This window comes from Erithacus rubecula, assembly GCF_903797595.1.
Source record: "Erithacus rubecula genome assembly, chromosome: 1".
NCBI classification, from domain to species: domain Eukaryota; kingdom Metazoa; phylum Chordata; class Aves; order Passeriformes; family Muscicapidae; genus Erithacus; species Erithacus rubecula.
This window is the reverse complement of record NC_136658.1, coordinates 1,968,627-1,995,141: the sequence shown is the minus strand read 5'-3', so window position 1 is coordinate 1,995,141 and position 26,515 is coordinate 1,968,627. Positions and strand designations below refer to the sequence as shown.

The 26,515-nt window shown below is 37.1% G+C and overlaps 1 protein-coding gene across 2 annotated transcripts in view; it reads right to left on the bottom strand.

Moving 5' to 3' along the window:
- Positions 1-1,538: 1,538 nt before the first annotated feature.
- ZNF654 (zinc finger protein 654) overlaps positions 1,539-26,515 on the bottom strand; it is a 29,193-nt gene continuing 4,216 nt past the window's right edge. Inside the window, exons 2-9 of one of the 2 annotated variants that reach the window (XM_079321332.1) lie at positions 22,584-22,729; positions 19,613-19,694; positions 18,207-18,342; positions 14,410-14,612; positions 13,536-13,675; positions 9,430-9,571; positions 5,660-7,976; positions 1,539-5,334 (exon numbers count right to left, since the gene is read on the bottom strand). In XM_079321332.1, coding sequence (XP_079177458.1) covers positions 5,327-5,334; positions 5,660-7,976; positions 9,430-9,571; positions 13,536-13,675; positions 14,410-14,612; positions 18,207-18,342; positions 19,613-19,694; positions 22,584-22,729 — 3,174 coding nt within the window. In that variant the 3' untranslated portion in view covers positions 1,539-5,326. The remainder of the gene's footprint in view (positions 5,335-5,659; positions 7,977-9,429; positions 9,572-13,535; positions 13,676-14,409; positions 14,613-18,206; positions 18,343-19,612; positions 19,695-22,583; positions 22,730-26,515) is intronic. The other variant, XM_079321333.1, reaches the window with a different exon arrangement.

The following is a 26,515-nucleotide window of genomic DNA, read 5'->3' as shown; positions in this document are numbered from 1 at the left end:
CAGCTGAGTAAGAGCTGTTCTCTGGAGCTGAATGAAAAAATGAACTCCATATGAGCCAGAAACAGCTGAACAAAATTTGTGCATGAATTGCAAGTTGAACATTCAGATAAAAATTCAGTCTGGAAGCATCTGGAAAGCTTTAACATAATAATGCCTATTGTCTGCTGTGCCAAACTTCCCCTCACATGTACACTGATTTAATATTCTTGATTAGTATCAATCTTGCAAACTACAAATTAGATGATGCATCTGAAAAATAGAAATTACCTCTGCTTCATTTTGCTTGTTTCAATAAACCCTTACTTAGATTTGCAGCCTTCAAGGAGTAATACCTATCCAAATCTTCTGGAATTCAGGAGGAAAAAAAAAAAACCAAAATTAGATTGAGATGTTTGCTGTGTTTTCAGTAATAAATGAAGGGTGGGAGGGGAAGGTTGCATGGTCACATTCCCATTAATCCTTCCAGAGGGATCAGGGAGATTGGAGAGACTTTTCAATATTCAGGATTTGTCTCCCCACAGCCCCTTTCCTGTTCTAAACCAAGACCAGCCCTTTCAGCAGGATTATTTAGAATATATTTATATACATTATTTTACTTTGTAAGTGCTTCCCCTTTGGAGGTGATAGGGGTGGAAAGGGGATAATCTCAGAAATAGGTTTCAATTTTTTCTCTCTTTCTTATAACTCAGAATTCCCTTTAGAGTTTTAATTCAAACTTTTAATTGCCTTGAGCATTGAGCAGGAACTGGCATTCCCAAAGGGGAAGAAACAGGGAAATTATTAGCCTATATAAACCAAAAAGTGAACAATGCTCTTGTAACAATGAATTGCTGTTGTAATTCAAGGAGCTATACAAGGGCTTTTGTTGTATTTTCTCTCTCCTGTCCATCTGAGGAGGAGAAAAGTTTATATTTGGTGCAAACACATTTAACAATTAATTTATTAGATGGCTTATGTACACATTGGCATATTGATAAATATTTTTGCTGGCAAAATGTACCTGAAGCACCTTACCCTTATATCCACACTTAACTTCCTCAGGCAAGGACCTTGTCAAAATTATCAAAAGTAGAAAATAAAGGTAAGTTTGAAGTTAGACACACACAAAAAAACACCACCCAAATTTTTCCAGAAGACAGTCAAAAATCTGCAGTCAGAAAAAACCTAGGAATATACAGGGCTGTGAATAATAAATCTAAATTATGCAGTAATTTCAGATGGCAGTATTGAACTTGTTGAAGCAAAATGCAGATACACTGTCTTTCTGTCTGAACTTACCAACCAGAATCAGATGTATTTTAAAACAGCTGCACCCAGACTTGTCTGTGACCCCAAATTTGGATCTTGAGCCCTAGGAATTAGCTGCTGCCTCCCTTTTGAAGGTTGATCTGTTCAAATCCAAATATCCACACACCTGGAACATCCAGACCTGGCATCTTCACCCAGGTGCCATGAAACCATCATGTACCAAACATAACATAGTAGCTCTGAACATCACAGCAGCACTTCCAGAGTGATTCTCCAAAAAACAAGATCACTTTCTATCAACAACAAAGACAATGTTTTATTGAACAAATCTATGTACAGTACAAAAGGTTTTTAAAATGAAACACTACTGTAGATTTATTGCAGTTTGATGGCTCAGTTTTAATTTGTACTCTTATATAAAATGCAAAGTAAAATAATTTAACATTCAACAAGGAAGCACAAATTTCCTTTCTTGCTGAACCTGTAACAGCTTTTACAAATTAAGAGTCCCAAAATGCATACACTGCATTTAATCAGAAAGGTGTTATACAGTACCAAATAAATTAAGAAAATAGTAACACTACCACCCCCTTTGGGTCTTTTGTCCATAGCACTGGTGTTAAACAATAAAAGAAATGAGTACAGCTGAACCTTCCATGTGATATTAAAATCACAAAGTTTAATGTTATAAATTATCCAAACTATACAATTCATATAATTTTAATGAATATGGCTAAATAACCAAAGTACCAGTGACCTTGTCCCACAGATATGACCACTTGCAACATACTTCCAATATTCTTTTTTTTTTTGGTGAAAGGTGCCCACACCATGTGGCAGCTTTTTGAACTTAGAAATTACACAACCTTTACAGTGAAACATGATGGGGTTAGAGGAGACACTCTTAAAAAGAAAGTCCAAATCCAGCTGGAGGAATGTTATTAAATACAATTATGAGCACTGAATTGCACCAACTTTGATCCAACAAGGTTTCTAAGCTCATGTATAGCTTCAGACAGCTGTAGGGTATCTGGAGGCTTTCATTATACATGTACTTCAGGATTTATTGAATCAAAGTCATACATCTTGAAGGATTTCCAATTATGTCACACAATGCTTAATGCTTGGGGGGAAAAAAAAATCAACCATAAAACCACCAACTTTCAAGACTTTTAACCTGTTTTCAGCCTTAGAAGTTGAAGGCTTAATATGGAGTAATACTCACAATAATAAAGAATACTTTAAAAGCATGGAGAATTATTCCATACATGATCCAAATACTTTTTTGCCTCTGATTAAAATTGCTTAATACTGCAACTATCTGAGAATACCAACAGGTATCAGAGAGTAGCTTCAAGAAAATGCAATGTCTTTTGAAATAAAAATACTAATTTTAAAACCTTATCACCCACTTGCTGCTTTAAGTCAATTTAACAGATTCCTGATAATTGTTAGGTGATGCTCATCTTCACCTACATAAGAATTCCTATTTCCTGTTCTCCAGAGTGTACACACTGAATACATGAGAGAAACAAATGGTGGTGTCCCAGAAAAGCATCTTGGAACAAAAATGATTTTAATGCAGGTACAAAAAATTATGGTCACAGTTTATGCATGTACACAGATGCATTTATCTACACACTTAAACCAAAGATAATACAAGTCTCAATCATGTTTTTAAAGCATCTTCAAACATATGGAGCTCCAGGGAAAAGGCATAAAAGCACCAAAGATTAAAAGGTACATGAAAAAGATTTTTACATATCTTGATATCATATCTTTGTTGACTCAGTTTTTAGATTTTCAGAACTGTAATACTTGAAAATGAACCTCTTTTTTTTTTTTTTTTTTCCCAAATATATTTAAGCAATGTCAAGCAAAGAAGGGGGAGCCTGGGAACATTCAACACAGTATCTGGGTCCTTAAAATCTAGTTGGTATCTTGAAAATAAAAAATGTGAAAGTGCATTTGTCTGATAAGGACCCCAATTAACTTTATGCTTAAAACTTTAATGTATTTATACATGTAAATATATATATAGTGTGTATATATGTATATATAATGAATTATGCATTTAAATCAGGTTTTTTGCAACTGCAAAAAAAAAATTCTTTGGTGCCTCAAGCATCATACAAATCTCTGGAAGTGGGCCATAATTGGGATTCATGTAATGCACACATACCTGTGATCATAATTTTATAACCTTTTATTTAATCCAACTCAAAGTTAAGGCAAAACTCTTCTAGAACTCAAGAGCATGATTTTGAATTTGCATTCTTTTTACCTTGCAGGACGAGAAAAGAAAGCAGAATTAAATGCAAATATCTGTTTACTTCCACAGAGGATTATGAGCAGAGGCATTGCTGAACTACTGAGTTTATGTTCCTGAACTACTTCACAGGCAATCTTACAGAGAAACCCCTGGGTTTGCAAGTGTGAGCCATTGTACAATGAACAGGGGGTTTTATAACCCCCTCATTTTTTACCCCACCCACCTGTTGATTTAATCCCTGCACACACTGACAAACTCTTCAGTGACAGCTGAGCAGGAGCAGTTGTTCTGTGCTGTCTTACATTTCTGGAATGACTCTGAACATCAGTTTTCCTCCCCTGCCTGCAATCCCACTACAATTTTCGTAGAACAGGATCACAAATTTTTAAAAAAAAACATACTTTGTGGCAAGTGTGAGATAAATTAGAGGATAAATTAGCACAGTAATTAGGCAATGTGCATGTTTGCCACACCTCTGCCTTAGGGTAGGAAGACCAAAAATTATAACAGCATCTTTTTGGTTTCAAAATCTTCTGTATTTCAGTTTTCCATATAGAACTGAAGGACTCCTATTTCCTATCTTCACATTGTGATTGTTTCTATGAACAGTGAATTGTGAATAAAGTGCTTAACATTTAATAACTCCTTCACCAGCCTCTGGGAAAGGCTCTCCTTTCAAGGGATGCTACTAAATAGGATTGCAGTGTCTTCAGGATTGAGAGGATCCCTGTTTTCTACTTCCTAGACACTGGCAGTACTGAGTTGTGGCCCACCACCATTAAGCAACATCACAGATGTGAAACAGGTTCTTCCTGACCTTTCTGTTCATCCCAACCTGATGTGCTCTGCTTTTCCTTGCCTTCTCAAGTTCTTGTTGGTCCTACCAACAGCTGAGGGACCTCTGTACTTGCACAATTTAACTCTGCTCTGTAATGCAAGCTTAACCCTCCCAAAATTCTGGATTTGCATCCATCAGCTGCTGTTAATACCCACACATTCTATCCCTTGTGTTGGTCTTCCCACACCTACAGTGGATGTTTTACAGGACACTTTCACCTCAGCCTTGCAAAGAGCTTCTCTTGCATGCTCTCATTTCCACTGTGTGCAAGTCTCACAATATCACATCAACTCACTTTTTCCTACTTGTTCTGTATTTCAAGTTTTTGGCCATTCCAGCATCCCATCTATCTCAAGATTTCCTTCCACATTCCTCTTTGGATTCTGAGTAGAAGTTTTTTGAAATAAGCTCCATGCTTTTGAGCAGATAATGGACTCACACAGTCAAACTTGGAAAACAAAAGAATGCATGATTTCTTTATGCATTTATCCACAAGGTAAGAATGTAACACTTCCTTCAATGATTCCTTCTCAGCTGTGTGGATACCCATTAACCACACAAACTAAAGCAGCTTTCAGAACTGGCTGGTTACATTTCCACAAGGCAATGAACACCTCTGCTTCCTCTGCCTCATCACCTCTATGCCTCATTGTCCTTCAACTTTCATGCTAGAAAAGCTGTGCCATTTAAGCTTCAATCACACATTTGGAATGAACATGGCTTTTTTGGATAACTGGTACTTTGGGGGGTTTTGTAGCAACTTTTCTGGACTCAAGACCTGCAGAGCTCCTATTACTCCTCTATGAGTTTTGTCTAGAAAATGTGCTTTGTCTTTATCAAGGTCATGTTTTTCTACAGGAATTTGAGACTGCTTCATGATTAAGGCCAACTGGGAAACAAACTGATGCTGCTTCATGTAGTGTTCCTTACACCACTCCTCATCTGATACTTTTCTCCACAACATTGAATCAGGCACCTGTAAAAAACAGAAGATTAGAATGTAAATCATTCCTTAATCTAGAACACTGCTTATGTTTCTCAACATATCTAGTTTCAAATAAGCAAAGACAGATTGATTGAATTATCCCATTCTGTTTTATCAGAAGTCTCTTCCATTAGTTTGCCTACAAATTCTCACCACCTCTTTCTTATTCCGAACAGCGTGTCCAATTTAAATTTCCAATTTAGCAGAGTACTTTGATTTAGTTAGTGTCTGTCTTATCTATTCCTGTTTTCAAAGACCATTTTCTGATTGCTACTGACTGCCAAAGAAACCAACACAGGAGGACTGCAGGACTTACTTTCATCATCTGAATCGAATCCAAAGAGCGTCTGACACTTCTTTTGTGCAAGGTGAGCCTCAAGTGCTTCTGAATTACAGTAGATGGTCAAGCAGTTGCCACACCTAAATCTTTCTGTTGATTTGCTACAAATTTTGTCTTGTTCAGAACAAGCATCTACTTCATCAGCCAAAATTTTTCTTCTTTTTGGCATGCTAATGTAACGTTCATCAAGGTAACTCGGAGGCAAAGGTCTGACATAGGGTTTTGTTAAAATGACACCATATGAAGTAGTCTCTGTTGTCTGATTTGGTTTAGAAGGTACTTGTGAGGCTGCAGGAGCATTATTTTGTGGTGCATCATGACAATTCTGTAAAACTGGTAACACTGACCCATTTTCTGTCCTTGTTTCATCTGCTACTCTGTCCAAAGGTACCTGGGCTGCCTTGGATGTTGTCTGATCTGGGTCACTGTGCCCATTGACCAGTTGGTCACTAACAACATTACAGTTTTCAGGATTTGGCTGTAACACAGGTGTCTTTTGGTCTATCAAACTTAACACAGGAGCACTACCCTCAGATGAGCTTTCATTTCCATTGTGAATTACATTATTTGCTTTCTTTTCCACACTTTGAATATATGTCTTTGGTTCTGCAGAATCCTTCCTTGACTTCCAGGTTGGAATTGGTAAATCTACAGTTTCTTTTTCATTAACAGATTCATCATCATCTTGGTAACTACAAGGTTCTGAAGGATCATCTGAAGAATCTTTTTCACTTGCATCTTCTGAACATTCTGGGGTTTTATTTAAATAATGCTGAGCCTCGTGTTCATACAGCAAAGGGAGCTCCTCAAATAGCTCACAGCAGTTTGAGAAATTGCACTGAGCTTTAAACACACTGTGACTTTTTGTATGTTCTGCAAGCTCAGTCGACAGCTTAAATCTCTGATTACAATTAAAGTGTAAACAAAAGTAAACATTTGGATACACATGTCTCTTCAGGTGGTCTATAAAATGTTGGGAATCAGCAAATTTCCTCTGGCAGAAGCGGCATTTTCCTTTATTCCATTTCATTATATGCTGCTGCACCTTCAGATCAGTTGGATGAGTTTTTCTGGCATGTTTGTTGAGGAATCTTATTTTTTTAAACACTCTAGCACAACCATTAGCAGGGCACTTAAAGGTTCCTTCCTCATCCAAAGCATCAATGTCTTTTTGAGGGCAAAACACTCCATTCACTTTGTGCAGAATGGGTGACTCTTTACTGGAGCTCTCATCATCCTCAGGCAAGCTCTCTGTACATAAACCATCAGGAACATTATTAAAACAACTGTCACTACTGCTTTCAGTAGCATCATCCTGGTCACTTAGATGATTTTCCACTGCATCCAAAACCTGCTCTGCATTCTCAGCCTCCTCTTGGACCTGATCAGAACTCGGAGCTACTGTAGCCTCTGGTTCAGTATCTTTGGAACCCTCAGAATTCCCATTTTCAAGAGACACAGAAACACCAGAAGATTGCACTTCATGAAGAGCAGGAGCCTCCTGACCAGCCTCAAGAGCTGCAGCAAGATGTTGCCTTTCTATCTTCCTGACATGATTCCTTAGGTGCTTCAGCATGAGCCCTTTCTGCCTGAACTTCCTGGTGCAGAGCACACAGGAGAAGCTGCCCTTTTTTTGGTGAGCTTGTGCGTGTTTCACTATGTGATCCCCAAGGAACTCCTTGTTGCAGATCACACAGCGGTGCCTTGGTTCAGTCTGATCTGAGCTTTTGGCTGCCTCAAGAGCCTGGTGGTTCTTCCTGGCACTCCCTTTGGAATGAGCTCCAGAGCAGTTCCCAGGCTCAAGCTCCCCATTACTGACATCTGTTAAACAGCCACGTTCCTCACCCTGAGCCCTGTGCTCTGCTGTTTTCTCTGCGTTTGCAAGAGAGTTTTCCAGTGTACTTTCACTCAAACCATCCAAAGCTTTATCCCCCAATAACGCTAAACAATTCTGCTTGATCATCAAGAAATTCCAGAACTCAGGATCAAAAAACAATCCTTTCTTCAGGATGGGCAGCAGCTCAAAGCGCACGCGGTTCTGGACAGAACTAGTGCACTCGTTGTACTCCTCATCTGCACATTTGTACAGGTGCTCAACAGTGTAGTACGATTCCAAAGTGCGCTCCAGGAAAAAGATGGAGAGAGCACAAATTCTGAGGATCTCCAGATCGTTGGGCAGGAAATGAGCAATTGCTTTATAGATAAGACTTTTCATGCTGGGATCTTCACGGAGGTCCAGCTGCAGGGCACAGCCACAGATCTCCACACAGATCTGAAGGCCATCCTCACCAACCTGCAGGAAGGAAATAAGAGTGTAGGTAAATAACTCCCCAACATCCCATGTATTGATATTGATCTGTTGCAAAACAGCAGGTCAGAAAGCATCCTGCTACTCAACTTCACCCAAAGGCATGAACATTTTTAAGTATTGCTCAAACAAAGCTACAAATACAGATAAAAATATGGTTTTCACTGAAAGCTATACAGCTGCAAAGCTTCAGCTCTACCCCATGCAGTTCTATACTTAAAGATAATTATTTGGGATATAAACCAAAAGTGAGGGAGATCATATCTCATCTCCCAGTATCTTCTGCCTGCCTCTTCATGCTTAGGCTGTTTCACACTATAATTAGACAATTCCTCTATTAACTTTTCTAGCTTGAATTACATAAAAACCATGGTAAGATTGCTCACAGTCTTGAAACAACCAGCAGGAGAACCATAAAACCCATGGCCAAGAATTCTAAAAGGCTTCATTTTCCAAAACTGGTGACCCATCCTTCCAATGAGCAGAATTCCTATTCCACACTTCAAGCTGGGGGCCCTGTCATGAACATGGAGCTCAGAGGAATGATCAAAAATACACTGCCCAACAGGCAGCAGATTAAAGTCCAAAGAGATACAGGAAATTTAGAAATAGTTAACATTTCCTATATTTGGGTTTTAACAAATACAGACAATGTTCCATAAGTAGGGGGCTATTAAAAAATATGACTATTCACATGCAAATAGAATTATTAATATCACCACAAGCATTCTAGAATACATACCCTTGAACAGCAGCAATATATTTTATTTAGATCTGACAAAATAATTTAGAATTCATTTAGGGCACAAAATATGAAGGAGCTTTGTCTAGTCAGGTCAATGATAAATAACATTATTTGGGAAACAACTCACAGGCCTGTGTGCAAAGCATTGCAAGTGACTTCTTTTGCACATGAGGCAGAAGAAGACTGAGATCTGAAGCATGAAATACAGCACAATTTTCTGCAGCAAAACAATGTCTTCTCCTGTATTATTCTGCCTTTTCCTTTATGTTATATTAAGCAATTATTTTTCCAATTTGATTAGAATTGGTAAAAGGATCCAGAATTTAACAAGGATGAAGGATACATACAATTACAAAGATCCTATTTCCTTAAGAGGTCAGGCTGAAAAAAAAAACCCAACCAATAAATCATTCACATTTATTCCATGGACTTATTCCTCTAACTTGCTGCAGAAACAGAAAAGCTCAGAATTCAGTTAAAAAAAAATAAATCTTAAAACCACACAAGCAATCATAATATTGAAGCCCATTCTGGAACCTGACAAAATTTTACAGATAATATTGTGTCCTTCCCTAATCCCTCTTTTTTAACTTTCCACCAAAAGTGGTCATTACTCAATATAAACATCACTTCTCTTTACTTTAACTGGTTACCAAAAGAAGGGTGGATGAGGTAAAAAAAAACAAAACTTACTTCATCCTTAATGACTTTCATGAAAGGGAAAATTACTCTGATATTTGTAGCAATTCTTAGAAGCTGGTAGCACTGGTCCACAAATACTTGTTTTGATGGGTTAGATTTGAGCTGCAGTTTACTCCAAATGAAGATCAGGTCCCTATTAGGTAGAGAATAAAATATTCCAATTACACTGAGTTTTAGAACTCTCTCACTAAGCACAATGAATTACTAAAGACAATTATTTGCATATTCTGTGACTGAAATCATATTTGAGGGTGCAATCCTGAACTAATTAACACCACAACTGCACACAACATGCACAAATGGAAAATGCAACTTAAGTACTTTGTTAAAGCATTCAGGGTATCTCTTATCACCAGCCAATTAAATATTCAACAAAACATTCATGTGTTCAGCTCAGTTTCAGAGAAGTGCACAATAAAATCAGATGGAACAGCACCCAGCCCTCAACAACCCAGGCAATAAACATCTGTGTGCTCTTGGGATTAAGTGACTTCCAGTAAAAGGATGGAGAGTCCTTTAGGAAAAGAAGCTTTTGAATGTGAAAAATGGAAGCAGCAGAGGAAGCTCCTGATGTGGCAGGAAACAGTGATGTTCTCCAGTTATTACAGCACACTTTTTTGCCTAGAGCAGTTAGACCAAAGTTTCAGGCTCTACAGATATCCTGTATCTCCATGATCTGCTGTCAAACATTCCTGCCTGAGAACAGGAAATGTAAGAACAGATTAGTGCTAAACTCTGCACAAGTGATGTGTTAGCTATAAAATGGAGCTAATTGAAGCTTACAGCATAAAAGTTCTGTGCATTTTAATTCACAGACTTAGGAAGGCAACTGGGCTAGCTTCTAGTCACAAGAAGATTTGCCAGCACAAAGATCTCACACAGGGGCAGCTCTAGTTAGGACTCAGGAAAAATCCCACCACAACATTACAATGAAAGCAGGACCCACTGACTTTCATTTTCTGAAGGAAGATACTTTTGTATTCCAGCAGTCTTCTCCCTCAGAAAACAAACCTGGTTACTGAAAAAAATATTTGGCTGATCTCCAGATTCAGACAAACTTTTTCAGATTAAGCTTCTCTTGGTGAGCTCAGAGCTTCCTGAATGAAGGGAAGTGACAGAACTGCCTATGACAAAACCAACCCCACCTTTAAGTTCAGGACAGCTCTAGAACTCTGCTTGGCACTGACAGCTTGATTGTTTTCTTTCATTCAGAACTCAAGAGAACTAAAGTTGAAAGAAAGATTAAGCTTATGGGGGAAACTGAAAAGGAGAGCTATAAGCAGCTCTACACACAAATTAATCTTTCTGTTTTTCTAAAGATACAAACTGCTCACCTCTGCCTTTACCAGGCTGGAAACCTGATTTCTACATATTTGCAAACTTCATATGCAAGCTTGAAATTATTAGTGTCTTCATGCACTAAATCATTCTTAACAACTCAGTAGCAGCCTCAACCTGAAGTACAGAAGTAAGAACTGAGTATTTTTATGTTATATGTTACAATTCAATAATCCATCTCACTCTCTGCTTTGCCTCACACCATTTCAATACTAATCCCAGAGAATGTGAGAAAAATCAAAATATTCTTCTGAGAGATTAGTGGTTAAAGGGGCTTGCTGTGTGTTCAGACAAGTGCTAGGCTGGCACAAGCAAAGAGCTGAAAAAGGAGAGCAGGAAACTGGAAGCAGAAGGAAGAGCTGCATGGATGAAGAACAAGGGGTTACCCACCATTTACTTAGACTCTGACATGAAACAGCATTTTAGTAATTTAGGTTTATTTTTCTATATCAATACAACAGCTTCTTCTTTTCAAGTCCATTTCTGACTTTGTTGGGACAATTTAAATTTAAACTTACAAAATACCAAAATCACTGAGTGCCTCCACCAGCAACATGAAATGATGGTTAAACCCTCCCTAACTTAGCTCTTAAACCCTCTTAACTAGGCAACACAATTTGCCAAAAGCCTGATCAAACTGTGATAAAAATTCTTTGACTTACTGAATTTACTGCATAGGAATCACCTGAAAATGGGCAAAAAAGCACTTTAAAATCATCTGTCAGAGAATGAAGGCCATCTATGCCTGCCCCATCAAAATACTGTGTGTCCTCCTGGAGAGACAACACCTTGATACAAAGTAATGGAAATTGATTTCTTAGCAGTACCTTGCTCAAAAATATTTTTAGTATGACCAAGCACACCTTGCTTGATTTCATTTCAGAAAAATAATTTGTTCATCTGAATCTAGAATTTATTCTTAATATCAGTGAAAATTTGAGTTTTGTGACCAAGCTGCTAAAAGTTCATCATCCCCCAAGATGACAGCTAATGGTTTTTAGCTCAAAGACTTCTTATAGACTGTAGCACATATTTGCTATTTACAGCTTTCTAATCTGTTTTGTTGCCTCATCTTTGCTTGTAGTGTTAGCAGCTAGATCTCTCTCAGATCTGCAAGGCCCTCAATTCCTGAACAAGGTGAGCTGATTTATACTGTGCTGGAGACATTAATATCTTCCCTGGGGAAAAATAGACTCTCTAGGTTAATTTAACCTGGCTCCTACTTCTTCAAAAAATTGGATTACAGTATAGTCATGCCTTCACAAGCTTTGCTGCAGTTTCCATGATCTATTAAGTATTACACAGAGTTCTTGCTGGGAACACAATTACTAAGGCTCAGCATCTGTGAAGAATGAAGCATCTGTTTTAGCTGCACATACATAACTGCTCTGAACTCTCTTCCAAAGATCCTTAAGTGCTATATTCTGAATAAATTAAAATACTGAGAGATGCCAAGATGATTTCCCTGAAAATCAAGCATCAAACAGTACTGGAGCCTCTACTGGAATTTCATCTTTGACATCTGCTTTACCAGAACAAATAGCTTTGAACAGCAATTTCAAAAATGAATGATGCAGAACTCAATGATCAGCTGGATAACAGCAAGGTCAACATGTTACTACAGCAAAAGGAGTTTTAATTAGAGTATTAAAAATGCATTTCTTCCAAGACTGAATCCCCCAAACAGAAAGCATTAATCCCTGGAGGGTACACTTGTAATTTCCTAGTAAGAAACAAGGAGATGCAGCTTTTGGGCAGCAATCAGCAAAGATGGATTCAATTCCCACTGAGCTCACACAAACTCTAGCTGTTTAGTTGAACTTCATCTTTCCTATGGGGACAGTCCTGTCCATCTTTTCCTGGACAGACTGGATGAAAAATGCCAGTAGCTATTGCCAACACATTGTACTATAAATGGAAGTCATTATAATCCCAGTAATTTTGATTGAGCAATTACTCATCCAACAGTCCAATAGTTAAGGAAAAATAATATCAAAGCAAACATTATTATACCTAACTTTCATTAGTTTCTCAAGGCAACAAAGCCTTTTGATTTCCTGGAATCTGGGAACACTGAGGTAGCTTCTGAACTCAACATCAAAATTAGTTAGATTCATAATTTGACCTCTACCAAATCCTTGCTAGGATGTTATGCTTTAACTACATAAACAAAGCATATTTTATCAAGGAATGCAATGTTCCTTTAGGTACAGAGGTTACACAGGCTCAACAGAGGGATTATATTCCTTGGCCATCTTTCAGCCCTTAGAATGATGAAATTTGTTGACAACTCTCTAGAAAACACTTTTTAGCCCTAAAAACAAGTCTAGGTATCAAGACAATTGAATGTGTGTTTTCTAGAGAATCCCATCTAGGTGATACCTAGATGTTCATGACATCCAAGTTTCCACATAACAGCACATTTCCAGCACCATACATTCTCTCTTTAGGCACATTGGTGACAGTTACAGAGCCAAATATCTACATGGCTAAAGCCTACAGACTGCATTTTGCTAAAAATAAATGCTACATTTCTAGGTAAGGCTTGCTTTCCTATTATTTTCAAACAGTAAATAATAGTTATGAGCTGTTAGGGTACCCTGCATATGACTGTGTGTAAAAGGGCAAACAGGCACAACAGAAGCACCAGGAACATTTAAAAATCAGTTTTATCTGGTAGTTTTAAGTTAAGTGATTTTCATTTTGGCAATAAGCATGTGTTTTCTGCTCAGCTGCTTCCCCAGAAATAAAATATTTACCATATACAATACATGTCCCCATTTTGGAGCTGTGGGACTAGGAAGGATTCACAAAGCTGTAAGGCTAAGGTAGTCTTCCCTTCTTTTTCAGTGTTGCAGATGATCTCAATTCCACTCTTGCAATCAGTCCTCAACAAGTGCTATACAATTAAAATAAAATCGATTTAGATCAATTTGCTGACATGAAATCAAAACCAATCAGACCCTGCTCTACTAAAAACTTCAGGAATTGCTATTAACACAGGATGTCTTAGGAATGGCTTTTGTGTACAAAGTAAAGATTTTGGAGATATTTCATGCTCTGTCATATTTCTTAGAGTAATGTCCATCAGAATAATTGTCTGAGAAATTAAAATACTACACAAAAAACACTTTCTTGCTTGTTCTTGCCACTGTTTGGTGGCTTCTTCTTAAAACAAAGGTTAAGAAAAGCACTGTTATCTACTATATGCTATCAGTGATAAAATAGGGCCACATTCAGCTCAAGAGTCATTTGACATATTGGGGCTTATTAAAAAACTTTAACAAAACTATATAATGTATGATTAACATCAATTAGGCTCAAATGCTTTTACTAAAATAGTTAATAGTCAATACACTGAAGTTAGAAATATTTAGGGAATATATCTACAAGAATATTTGACCAAAAAATTGCATTTAGGTCAACAAGATTTGTAGGCACTTGACAGTGAACTTTTCCAAGCTTAAGCCAGCACTGAGTTTAGCAACACTGATTTTATGACATTTGGTTCCACAAAATCAAAATTCCACATGCTCCTCTTGACAACTTGTACACAGCACGTATAAAGCACCACTTCATTTAAAAAAAAAAGAAAAAATAAAAAAAAAAGAAATGTATACTGACAAACAATACCTCCTGGAATAGCTGATCTTCTAATGGTGACATATAAAGACAGGTGAAAAGAGCTTGATGGAAATACAGATCTTTACTGATATCTGGATGATTTATGCAAGATTTGATAAGAGCCATTGCCTCAGGGATGCGTTCACAGGCAATAAGGTATCTGGCACGGAGTTCAAAGAACAGTGGATTTTCAGAGCTTAAGTATTTGTTAACTGCACAGAAAAGAAAGATTTAAAGGCAATTAGAATATGAAGTCCAAACAACAAATATATCTAAATGTAATGTTGTTTTTAATAACAAATAATATCAAGAAAATATAAAGGCTTTGCTAAAAAAAGTCTACCAAATATTAAATTAAATACCATAAGAAATCTGTCCTTCTGCTTGGAAATAGAAATTGTTATTTCCCTTAAACCAGTAATCTAATTCAGTATTTTGTTTCTAATAAGTTAACACAAGGTGCTGCAAAGGATTGGTAAAATTTATATTATATAGAAGCAGATGTGAGCATTTGAAAGAAAGAAAATTCCCTCCCTTCTCAGCAGCAGAATCCATGTCACTGTCAGAAGTACAGGACTGACATCACTTCCAAAGCTATAATTACAAATATTTTAAAACATCTGAAGATACTCATTATCCATTAAAATGGAAGACCTCAAAGTGGTGAAAAAAGTTCACTACAATTCAAATGCTATTGCCTTAAGAAGCTTTAAATGCCTTGATTTTGCTTGCTTAGGAAACGTATCTTCCTCTGAAAATGCCACTGGGCACAATTCCTGTCTAAATACTTTTAAATTCTGCCTCCTAATTTTTGGAAATCTGCTTTCCAGCTCTGAAAGAATCTTAACAAGTGAGATACTGAAAATACTCAACATTGAAGAAACTGGAGATTCAGAAATACCTGGAAGACATGCTTTGCATCTTTAGTGTAAAAGATTATGCAGATTGTAGTATCTCTTTGGATTAAAAGTTAAAATATCACTCAAGGCTACAACTGTAGTACTTGAGTGTTTCATGTTTTAAAGAAACAAAGAAAGAAAGAATGAGATTGTCAATTTAAAGTCAGTGAAGGGTGAAAGTTCATCTATTAGAAGAAATCTGTATTAATTACAAGCAAGTTAAAGTGAAATGGTTACTAAAACCACAATCTGAACAACTAATTTTTCCCCCAAAAAGAATAATTACTTATACAATAAGCTTTCAGTTAAAGATTTTTTTTGAAGGATTGAAATAATTCCTTACACTCAAACCCAAGATTCCTCTAGCAACTTCATTTTTATGCAAGCTAGCAGTGTTCCATGCTAATGAACATTTAAGCAGTATTATTCAAGGTGTCAGGTTTCAACTTGATTTGTTAACAGATGCACTGTAAGAAAAAAATCATCCCATTAGCACTTTTGAGAACAAGCTCAGAAAACAAGAGGACTAAAAAGAAAATCAGTGTCTAATGGTGGTGATGAAGTGCAAGAGAAGTCATTATATAGAAAAGTCCTTAGAGCCAAGTAAAGGCCTCTCCTTTTCTGAATTACCACCCTTAGGATAATAAACCACATCCTCTGTTTGCATGCAAGCATTACCCAACAGATTACTGAAAAATAAGTCTGGAAATACTCAGCTTTGGTAAGTGCTAATGGTAAAGAAATGCTGCCCATCTAACAAGTGGCTGTAACATCCTTTTCCATTAAAGGAGGGAGAACTGCACAGCACAGCTCACTCCCCACTTGGGGTGGGAAACTCTCAGGTGCTTCTGCTGCAGAAATGAGTCTCTGATCTCTCCCATCCCCATACCCTACACCACTGCCAGCAGGAGTCACAAGGATGGGGGTTCCTACAGCCTCCTGTTTTCAGTTTCACTGATGCTGCTGGCAGGGCAGTGCTCCCTCTCTGTCCTGCATGTCCTCTTGTCCCAGGGCAGCACACAGAGCTCTTCTAATCCCCCCAAGCCAAAGACAACTGGAGCTCCAGCAGCCTTTGGCCAAGCCTGTGATACACTAAGAAACAACATTTATTCTAACCCAGGTAGTGATGCTTTGCTTTAGAGCAAGAGCCATCAACCAGCACCTCAGAAACTCCATCTGACTGCACCTGTGTTGTTCTCTTCTGGATGCTCACCTTATTCTCCCTAGTCCATCACAAGTTCATTGTTCCTGTGTTCCAACCCTACTATTTTTCTTTCAACTCAATGACTGCTTTGTTTCCAGCCATCTCCAAACAGATTGTGACATCTCAAAGTTTACTACAACTCATGTAAAGACAGACACAGAGAGGTTTGTCTTGGCCTAAGCTTCTCTATGGAGTTAATGAATCCAGAACAGGATTATGTAATTTACACAAACTGTTTTTTGCAAGGAATGGTTGGTGATTCAGCAATAATAGGCAGGTTTTCCTATTTAAAATAACTCCTGAGGGAACTACATGGCCAAATTTCAAAAAACACTCTAAACACTCCTATCCTATAAAACAGCACAGGATGTTTGCTTTGTGCAAGACTTCACAAGAATCAAACTTCAGAGGAAGTGAGAGGAAGAAAGAACAAGCTTTCAAAACATAATTGTCTAATATAAAATGCTTGTAGATGAGATTTGTCAAGGGTGTGTGTGGGGATAGCAGAAAATAAAGATAAAATCTCTCAGCAGAGGGGAAGGAGGTACAGCCTGAAATAAAAGAGAACAAAGTGCTCACCTAGAGACAACAGATCTCATTCCTGTTTGCCAGGTTAAAAACAAACATCTTCAAACTGTTGCCCATCATAGAGAGGATTCATGATGACCAAGAGAATCATTACAGCAAAGGACTAAACTAATTCTTTACTGGAGAGATGGAGACCTAATTCCACATCATAATCACCAAAATCACACAATGCAGAACATTGTGTTCTGCAGAACAAAACAAGGTTCATCTTGGTTTTCATTTTGTTTCTGTAGGTATTTGACCAGAACTTTGAGATATCTAATAAAAACCATGGGTAAATCTGTTGCTCAAGAAGTTACTTCACAAAGAGACAGAACAGCAAAGGCATAATGAGGTGAATTTGCTACCAAAACCCTTGTTCTGTGCTCCTCCTGTCTCTCAATGAATACACTGTCACAAACACAGTGTGAGTTTGTATCAGGCACTACACCAAAACAACTACAGAAGAACTGGCATTTTCCCATCACTATCAAATTAAAACAATTTTTAAGAGCTCCCCTGTGAACACTGTTGTTTAACATGCTAGTAAAGACTTCACTGTAGCTGGGGTATTTTTCTTTGGAACTTTCATTAACATTCCAGTGATTTTGTTCCCATGCACTGCACCTTTCCCAGCTCCAGGAATTACATATCCATAAACAGAAAGCAGCTGTCACATGTAGCCAAAGGCATCATTGGAAATAGAACCAAGTAAAGCCACAAGACCAAGTATTTACAACTGAAGAGGAAAATTAAATGAGTCAGAGTGCCAGGAGACAAATACACATCAGATCCTCTCCAGTCATGTTATTTCAGGAGTCTAATGGAAGTCAAGTTGGTCTCTGTGCTTTAAGTGTACACTTATATTTGGAAAATCCACTGTATGAATTTTATGAACTACTGCATAGCTGCCTGTGTCTGACCAATCTGATCTCTACATGATAAAAGCAGACTTAAATGACCAAAGAAATTCAGCTTTCTTTCAAACAAAAAAGGGACCAGCACATTTTACTACAGAAAAATAGCTAGAACACTGTGCAATGCCAGCTGATAACACCTGACCCCATATATTTTTAAAAAGCATACTTGAACATATTTTTCAGTACTCTAGAAAATTACTGTGATAAATGAAGTACCTAGTTCCTGTGACACAGGTTTTGCTTTAAGAATTGCTTGTAATACTGGATCCTCCCATGGTCCACCATCTCGAATGATTCTAGTCACTAGTTCCAGGTTCAGGTTCCTGTATTTATTCAGAAGGTTCTGACATTCCTAAGTGTAAAAAAAGAAACAATTAGAAAGAATTAAAAGATGCTGTCTAAAAATAGTCAGGCTATCCCAAAGATACAAACCAAGAAACTCATGCATGGCTGAGTATTTCCTCAGTAATTTGAGCTACAAAGTCTTTCATTGACCATACAGAAAGCCCTAAAGCAACAACTCATATTTTCTAAAAACAGCAATACAGAACTGTTGAAGGTCAAATTCATGGTTTCTACAGCCCTCAGAAAGAGCCTTCCATTTGTATAATAATGCAAAACCAACTTGGATTGGAGATATTACTGGCACACATTGAGATAAGTCTTCACTTCATGGCAACCTGCACAGATTTAGACATGTTGAGTTGGATTTGTGATTTCTGAGGAAAAAATTGAATTAAGCCATGAGTCACCAGCCCTCAAGCAACCATTTTTCTCGAGATTTCTACACTGCAAAAATTATGTTTGCCTGTAATATCATGGAATGCTTTAGTCAGCCATGATTTTCACATGTCAAGTTCCCTCTCATCCCCACATCCATTTGCTGTTAAAGTGTCAACAACACCATTAATCAACAGAAAATTTTAGTAATGAAGAAGTTGTCTAATATTGAAAGAAAAAAATGCAGCAAAAGAATGGCTTCCATCCACATACAATTACCTGTTTTTCACTGCCAGTTTGATTACACAACTGATGCAGAAACAGTGCTGGCTCACTCATTTGTAGAAGCAGTAACAGATAGGTATCAACATAAAAATAGCAAAGAAAGAGCTTTTTCTCAAAATGCACGAGCAGTAGGAATAGACACAACCCTGGTTTTCCTCTTTTTCATCCTTTCTTTCCCAGCAAAGTTTCCAGTCATGGTGGCATAACCCTAAAAATTCTTTCAGGTATTAAAAAAAACCCCAAACAAACAAACCCCATGTTTACCTGCCAAAACAAATTTTTAATCCAGGGTCATTATCTTATGAAGTTGTACATAGACATAGAAAAACTCTGTACCAATCTACCCAAGAATAGAACAATTTAAACCATCCATGTTTATGCTGACTTGAAGACTTTATTGAGACAAAGCTTCAATTCCAAATTTACTGTTTAAAACCAGAGAGGAAACATGAGATCTCATGACATGAACTGAATGACATGAAGCTCAAAATAGACATAAACAAGCAGAGTTTCTTTCACTAGAGTGGCATGTTTCCTCCAGGTCATATAATCAACAAAACTGTCTTTACATCTACTAAAATAATACTAAAAGTTTATATGAAAGTAGGCAACACTACCTGGATTGAACCTAAAATATCTTTCAAAGGATCTTCATAGAACTCATCCTTTCCAAAGAACAGCAGCAATTCAAAGAAACTCCTAAAAAACAGAAGTAGTGACAAGTCAAATTAAAAACACTTCAAAAAATGAAATTATTGTAAGGCTCTTACTTTTCACAGCACTCAAACCAAAATTAGGAATTCTGTGAAATCTAAACTTGTGCCCATGTGGAGTCACTCAAAGGTTTTTGGTGACAAACAATTCATATTTTCAGGCACTTTCTAAAAAGACACTTTATTTCATTTCAGCCTGTCTTGCCATAACTGAAGTCTCCCTATAAAGATGTTGATTTAAAGGTACTAATTAATTTATCTTTTCAAAAGAAGCTTTTGAAGATTATTTAGAAAGGGACAGCTTTTGTGCAAATACTGTGCAAATACACAAACAAAACTACATTCACCTTCTGTGTGGCACTCAAATTCATACAACTTGAAGAACAACAACCCCAAGAAGAGGTGGCAGAAATGGCTGAAGAATATTCAACAGCTGCTTAGATTCAAACTGATTTGTGGCTCCATGGCTTTTATCTTAAAATACTGGTCTAGCATTTTATTTCTTTTAAATCCTGTTGTAGAATAAGAGGTTGGTAAAAAGCAGCTTTCCAGATCTCCTTTCAATTCAGATTTTTGTTTATGAAAGTCTCTCCAGATAATGCAGTTGAGTCAATTCAATCAAAAACTTGGCAGTTGGAGCTCGTGGATCTGCAGTGCAACTGTTACTGTTGTGCCTGAAGATTGTGAGAAATTTCATTTCTACTTGGAAAAAGTACCAGGCAGGCACTGCACTAATGAGCTGCAATTGCTGATTGAGAAAGTCAAGAGCAGCAGAGAAGAACTGAGAAACTCTCAGAGGGACAGGCAGGACTTCAGAAAATACTGTGCAAAATAAAGGCATTTTTTCTCCTCAGTAACATTTTCAGAAATACTGTGCATGAAAAAAGTTTTAATACTTACAGACAAAATTAAGTTTTCTTGTAGGAATAATGGAAAAGTACCATAAAATTAGATTTCCAATAGTTATGCTAAAGTTTTTTTTTTTCCTAATCGATGATTAACTATGCCAAAAACAGGCTTAGAGAAACAGATGCAAATTTATTATATTCAGTGACAGAATTTCTCTCAAAGCTAGGTCTTTGAATCTCAATTCAAATATGCAATGAAAAAACAATCCCTACCCAAATAAGTACTTGGTTCTGAAAAAACATTATCTCATTTCATGTTAAACAAAATTTTGCAGCATACTTGACTCTCAGGAAAGGTCAGCCATGAGTCATGTCATGATATGGCAAGCAACCAAACTGGAACTTAAATAATAAGACAAAACTAGTTAGAGCAAGTGATATATGCTTGCATTTAAATTTGCTTTGACTGATTTAAAAAGAGGAGAATCTTGAAAAAAAAAAATCTGGAAATCAATAGTGAACAAGTGTAAACTATGGTTTTCTGCTTTATCAATGCACCTGCTCATGGTCTAATAAAGGAAATCATCAAAATATTTTAATTTCCCTATCAGCCATCTCCAGTTAAAATGATTACAGTCAGTTCCAACTTTGTTTATCTCAAAACTGTCTGCAGCACTGCATATTGACATTTATATCCATCTAGATTGATCACAACACTGCTGTGGCATCAAAACATTGCCTTAAAACACCAGTGTAGCACCATTATAAAACCCCCTGACATTAATGCAGATGCTGCTTCATTTGATACAAATAGCCAAGTTATTAAGTATAGGAAATAAACCAGTTACTCCTATTTATTGTCTGGTTACCAAGGAAATCTTACTCAAGGATGACAATACAGTCAGGCAGAGTTTTGCTCTCCAAGAACTAAAACCTAATATACTCTGAATTTTCAAAAGAGATTTGAGCAAGGTTGCCCAGGTAACTGCAGCTACTAAGCCCTGGGATCCCTTTATATCACATCACATGCAAAACTGTGCCAGCCAGGCAGAAGAATAAATAATCTAACATCCTAGAATGGAAGCAAATCTCATGGACTAGACCCAGTCTCAAAAATCCAATCAGACAAGGGTGACAGGAACTCAGTGACCAATTTGCTTCTCAATTATTAGAATGTGTCCATCCAAAAAAATACCTGAATTTAAACCTTTTCATCTCCAAAGCTTTGCTATTTAAAAGTACATATCAACATGGTTTGAACTTTAAGGCTTTTTCTCCTTAAAACTAGTGAAAAAACCCACAGCAACAGATGTCACTATATTTTGATGTAACTTTGAAAATTGTGGTCTTATGATGCCATAAATAGTCCTCTGTCAAACAGTTTCACACACATGAAACAGGAAATGTGAAGCTTCACCAATGTTTAAAGACAGCATTTATTTTTCCTCATGTCCTTATTATCCTGATACTTCCAGTCTTCATGTGGGAAAATGCTCAATGCATCAAAAAAAATGAAATTAGAGCAAAATTTATGACACATGTCCTGCAACTCTTGATGCTGAATGTGACTTTGGGTCAGTTAACTGCATGACAAGTAATTCCCATAAGCATTTTCATGACTCAAACATCAAAATCCATTCAATTTTCAAGTAATTGACTTCTTTCTTAAGAAATTTATCTTGAGAAGTACTTGGCTTATAACATCATTAGAAGTACAAAAGTAAAAATTTGAGATAAAGGATTTCAAATGATCTACTGGCAAAGGTCAGTCTTCAAATACTCCAGAATAAGGTTATGATGATCACTTATTTCTTAGATTATTCATTTTGCCAGACATCCCTTATGACAAAACACTGCCATAGCCAACTTGGACGAAAAAAAAAAACCGAAACTAAATTCTAGTTAGCAATTCTTTGTTGTGTGTAGCTACAGCACCTGTAAAACCCCTTTTGGGAGCTCTGAGGAGCTGAAGCCCTTTAGCTGTGCTGCTGGCAAGGGAGGAATGGTGAAAATGAAGAGGTACTCACAAAGCAAGGCTACTCAGTACGTATTGGACGTGCTCGCACTCGGCCGGGAAGGAGACGCAGGCGGACGTGAAGCAGCACAGCGCCGTCTGCAGCACCTGCAGCTGGGGCAGGGGGACCTGCCACCTTCCAGCATAGTCCTCAACAACCTGGGCAAAACATCAAACAGCTCATTACCCAGCACACTCTCCTGGCTCAGAAAGGGCAAGTAGTTAACATTGTGCCTGCTGCAGCTCCCCTCTGCCCTCAGGAGCAGAGTTTGTAAACTAAATATCTGACCGTTTTCTGGTCTGTAACAACATCCAGATATTCTAGTCTAAAAACTTTCCAAGAGGGGAAAGAGTAACCTGCACTCTTCCAGCCTTTATGTCAGCAGAGAGTCACAAACATTCCAGTCACTCTTCCTTATCTGATCAAATGAGTAAGTTTGGCTTTATTTAGACATAGGATAGATCTAAGGCAGCAGAAGCTGAGATGGATTAATACTTTGTGTGCAGATTCTAAGTTTTCCAAATTTATTTTAATAATTTGTTTAAAAAACTGTTAGCTTAATGCAGCAAAGATCTAGGTCAACTGAAGATGAATTAGCAGACTCGTAGATAAGTACTCTTCCTCTTAAGAAGACCAAACATTTTATAAGATAGTCCTGCCTCACAGATCTATTAAGAGTTCCCTAAAATAGTTTTAGCCAAGCCCCTTTTAGAGAAAACCACAAAAGCCTTAGAAAAACAAAGTAGACAGAAAGAAAAAACATCCTTTAGAGGTGTGAGCCTCCAAAAGGTCAAACAAAGTGGAAATAAAGCATCACTTCCCACCAGGATATTTCATAAAGCTTGCACCTGAAGGACACAGTATAGATATGCCCATAAATTATTTCAAGCAATAAAACAACATTTTGTGTCCTGTACAACCCTCACTGCATCTCCAGCACTCATGTGAAGCCAATGTAAGCTCAGTTAGGAATTAATGGGAGGGAAGATCCTCTCCCTAAAAAAAGCCATCAGTCCCAGTTTGCACCAGTCCCTCTGCCACATAAACACCAGAGCAGCAGAGAAAGGAACACAACAGCAACATCACCTTGGCCTGGCAGCTGGTCTGCAACTCAAATGTACCAAAAAGGATTCACAGCAATGGTGCCCCCCATCCCCAACTGCTCAGGAAAAATAGGAATAGCACTTTTTCTTGAATGGAGATAACCTGAAACCATTAATTCATCAGTCACAGGAAAAGAAAAGTCTAACGGGCCAATTCTCATAAGACCTGCAACAATCAGGAAAAGATGGGGGTGTTAGAGTGTGGGGACAAAAAGTTAAACTAAGATTAAAATAAATTCCAAACCACACTTCACACACTTTAATAGGTTTTATTAACTCACAGGAAAACTCAAAACTCGGATATGTATCATTAAAATAAAATCAAGACCAGATTTAGAAAAAATTTCTGAGCATGCAGCTAAGGCAGTTAACCCCAAAAATAACAAGGCAGCAATTCAAAATCTGAATTAGTGAAACAATAGATTTTCTTGGAGTATTATGTTTTAACTGATTAATTATACACATATTTTAAGCAATTAAATACACACATATAAAGTTATTTGGCTGTATTTCTAAGACTTAAGGGAAACAGCATTGCAAATAATTAGATTTGCAAATACACAGGACACAAACCCCAAATGTTTTATGCAGTGTTAGCCTGGAAGCTGCTACAGCTTTTCCTATTCCTCCATACAACAACAACCTAAAAAAAAAACAAAAAAACCACCAAAAAAAAACCAAAAAAAAAACCCACCCAAAAAACCAAACTACAAATTCTACCATTACTAGGATTTCAAACAAAGCTATTCCTATAGTTTCTTATGAGATTTAACATTAAAGTAATCACAGGATTAAAATCACGATAATTTTCTGAGTTTTTCTAGTTTGTAGACATGGAAAGATTATTGGCAAATATAATTGTTGTCATTCATTATAATAAACATGAGTAAGGGTTGTCACATGACAGGACAAACCCAAAAAGGGCAAGCTTAGAAAAACCAAAGTTTCCTGAAAATTAAAATCCATAATTAAAAGCAACATCCCACCACAGTTGCCTGATCAGCAGAAATACCAGAGCAGCTCAGATACCAAAGTTCAGCTCTAAAACTTGAGTAATACCACATTTGCTCTTCCTAGAAACATCACAAGAAATAAGCACAGCTTTGTAACTGTCTTTTGAACCTGTTCAGTGGATGCAGAACATTTTATTTTGTTTCCAAATACAAACAAGCCAACCATGTCCTTACAAATAAGGATTTTACTATCCCAATAGAGAGTAGGATTTTAGGGTAATATGAAATATTACTTTACATGTAAAAGTTTAAAATTACTTTATACTAAAATATGTTAAGCAATGGGTTTACTGCAATTCATATGTGAATATTACATAAGGAGTAAGCAAACATAATCACACTTCTGGCAAAAAAAAAAATACATCACCCCAGCAACAGCATGACACATCCTATGAAACAAGTTTCTACCCTTAAAGCTAAATGCTTTCCCCCTACTCTTAATCACCAAAATCTCATCCATCTCCTCAGCCTGCCTGAGGCAAGAACAATTCCCAAAATTGGGTACCATATGCCCATTACATTTAGCAAACCAAAAAGTCATGTAGTTTATACAGTTTATAGTCTGTCACTTGCACAAAAGTGAAAACTACACATTAATTCTAAAAAAGCAGTTTAGGCTGATTGGAGCACTGTACTAAGTGCTCCTATGTATGATTTATGGCTGAGAGAGAAATACATATACTGAAAAGTAGAAATATTCCTTCTCATCAATTGATTAGCACCTCTCCCCCCCCCAATGAAAGTCAGCTAATGAAAGGAATTGTTTTGCTCACATATGAAAGTTCACATTCACATCACTGGTAACCAGTTCAATACAATTTATGAGGTGTATCAGGGAAGAAGCACAATTACTTGTTGTCCTCATCTAAACAAAAGGACATAAGTTTTAGATTTTTCCATCACCTCCTGCACTAGTGTGTGACTTCTCTAACTTGAACAAGCCCATGTAGCCAAGCTAGCAAACAGAAGCATCACTCAATGGAGATCCTTCCTTTAGGTATAAACCTACAACTCCTTTCTAAGTTAGAATTCTGTTATATTTTTCCAAGGAAAAATGATGAGTTAATTTTCATACAAAAGCTATCCTTAATGAGAAGGCATAAAAACCTAAAGAAGTAGCAATATCAAGAGGTTTGAAAGTGTCAAAGAGTGATGTTTCAGAGAAGTAAAAAGATGTTACAAGGACCAAGAAAAGGCTACAATGTCTTGCACAAATGTTTCTTTTGGAAAACAGTAGCTCTTTAATCCCACTTGTAAAACAGGGAGATGATTTCCTGAGATAAAGCTAAAAGGACAGCAGGCACAATAACTGATGAGAACCACCCTGCGTATGTGAATAAGAAAAGATTTTATGATGCTAAGGACAAGAGCACTGAAGGTTGGAAGCCTGGAGGAATCAATCTTCAGATAAAGAGGCTGCAAAACAACTGCTATTGTCAATGCTCATGACCTGACTCAGGAGCCAAGTGCACTTCACCCACCACTGCCCAGTTTTGCATGAAAAACTTTATTTTTTTTTTATTTATATTAAATGATTTTTGCATGATCAAAGTTGTGCAGTTTTCCCATCAAATGTCAGAGGAAGGAGTGACACCAACTAACACAAGAACTGCTGCACACACAGGCAAATCCTCACCACAACTGGAAACTCACCTTGGCAGAAAACAACATGTTGTTTTGCCACATCTATTTCATAAGTATTTCCTTTTAAATGTAAATTTCCTTGAATCTCAAGCAGCACAATACTAAACTACCAATAAGTTGCTTTCCACCAGTCCCACATGTAAAATAAACCACCATGACAGGTTAATTTTTGAATTTAAATAGT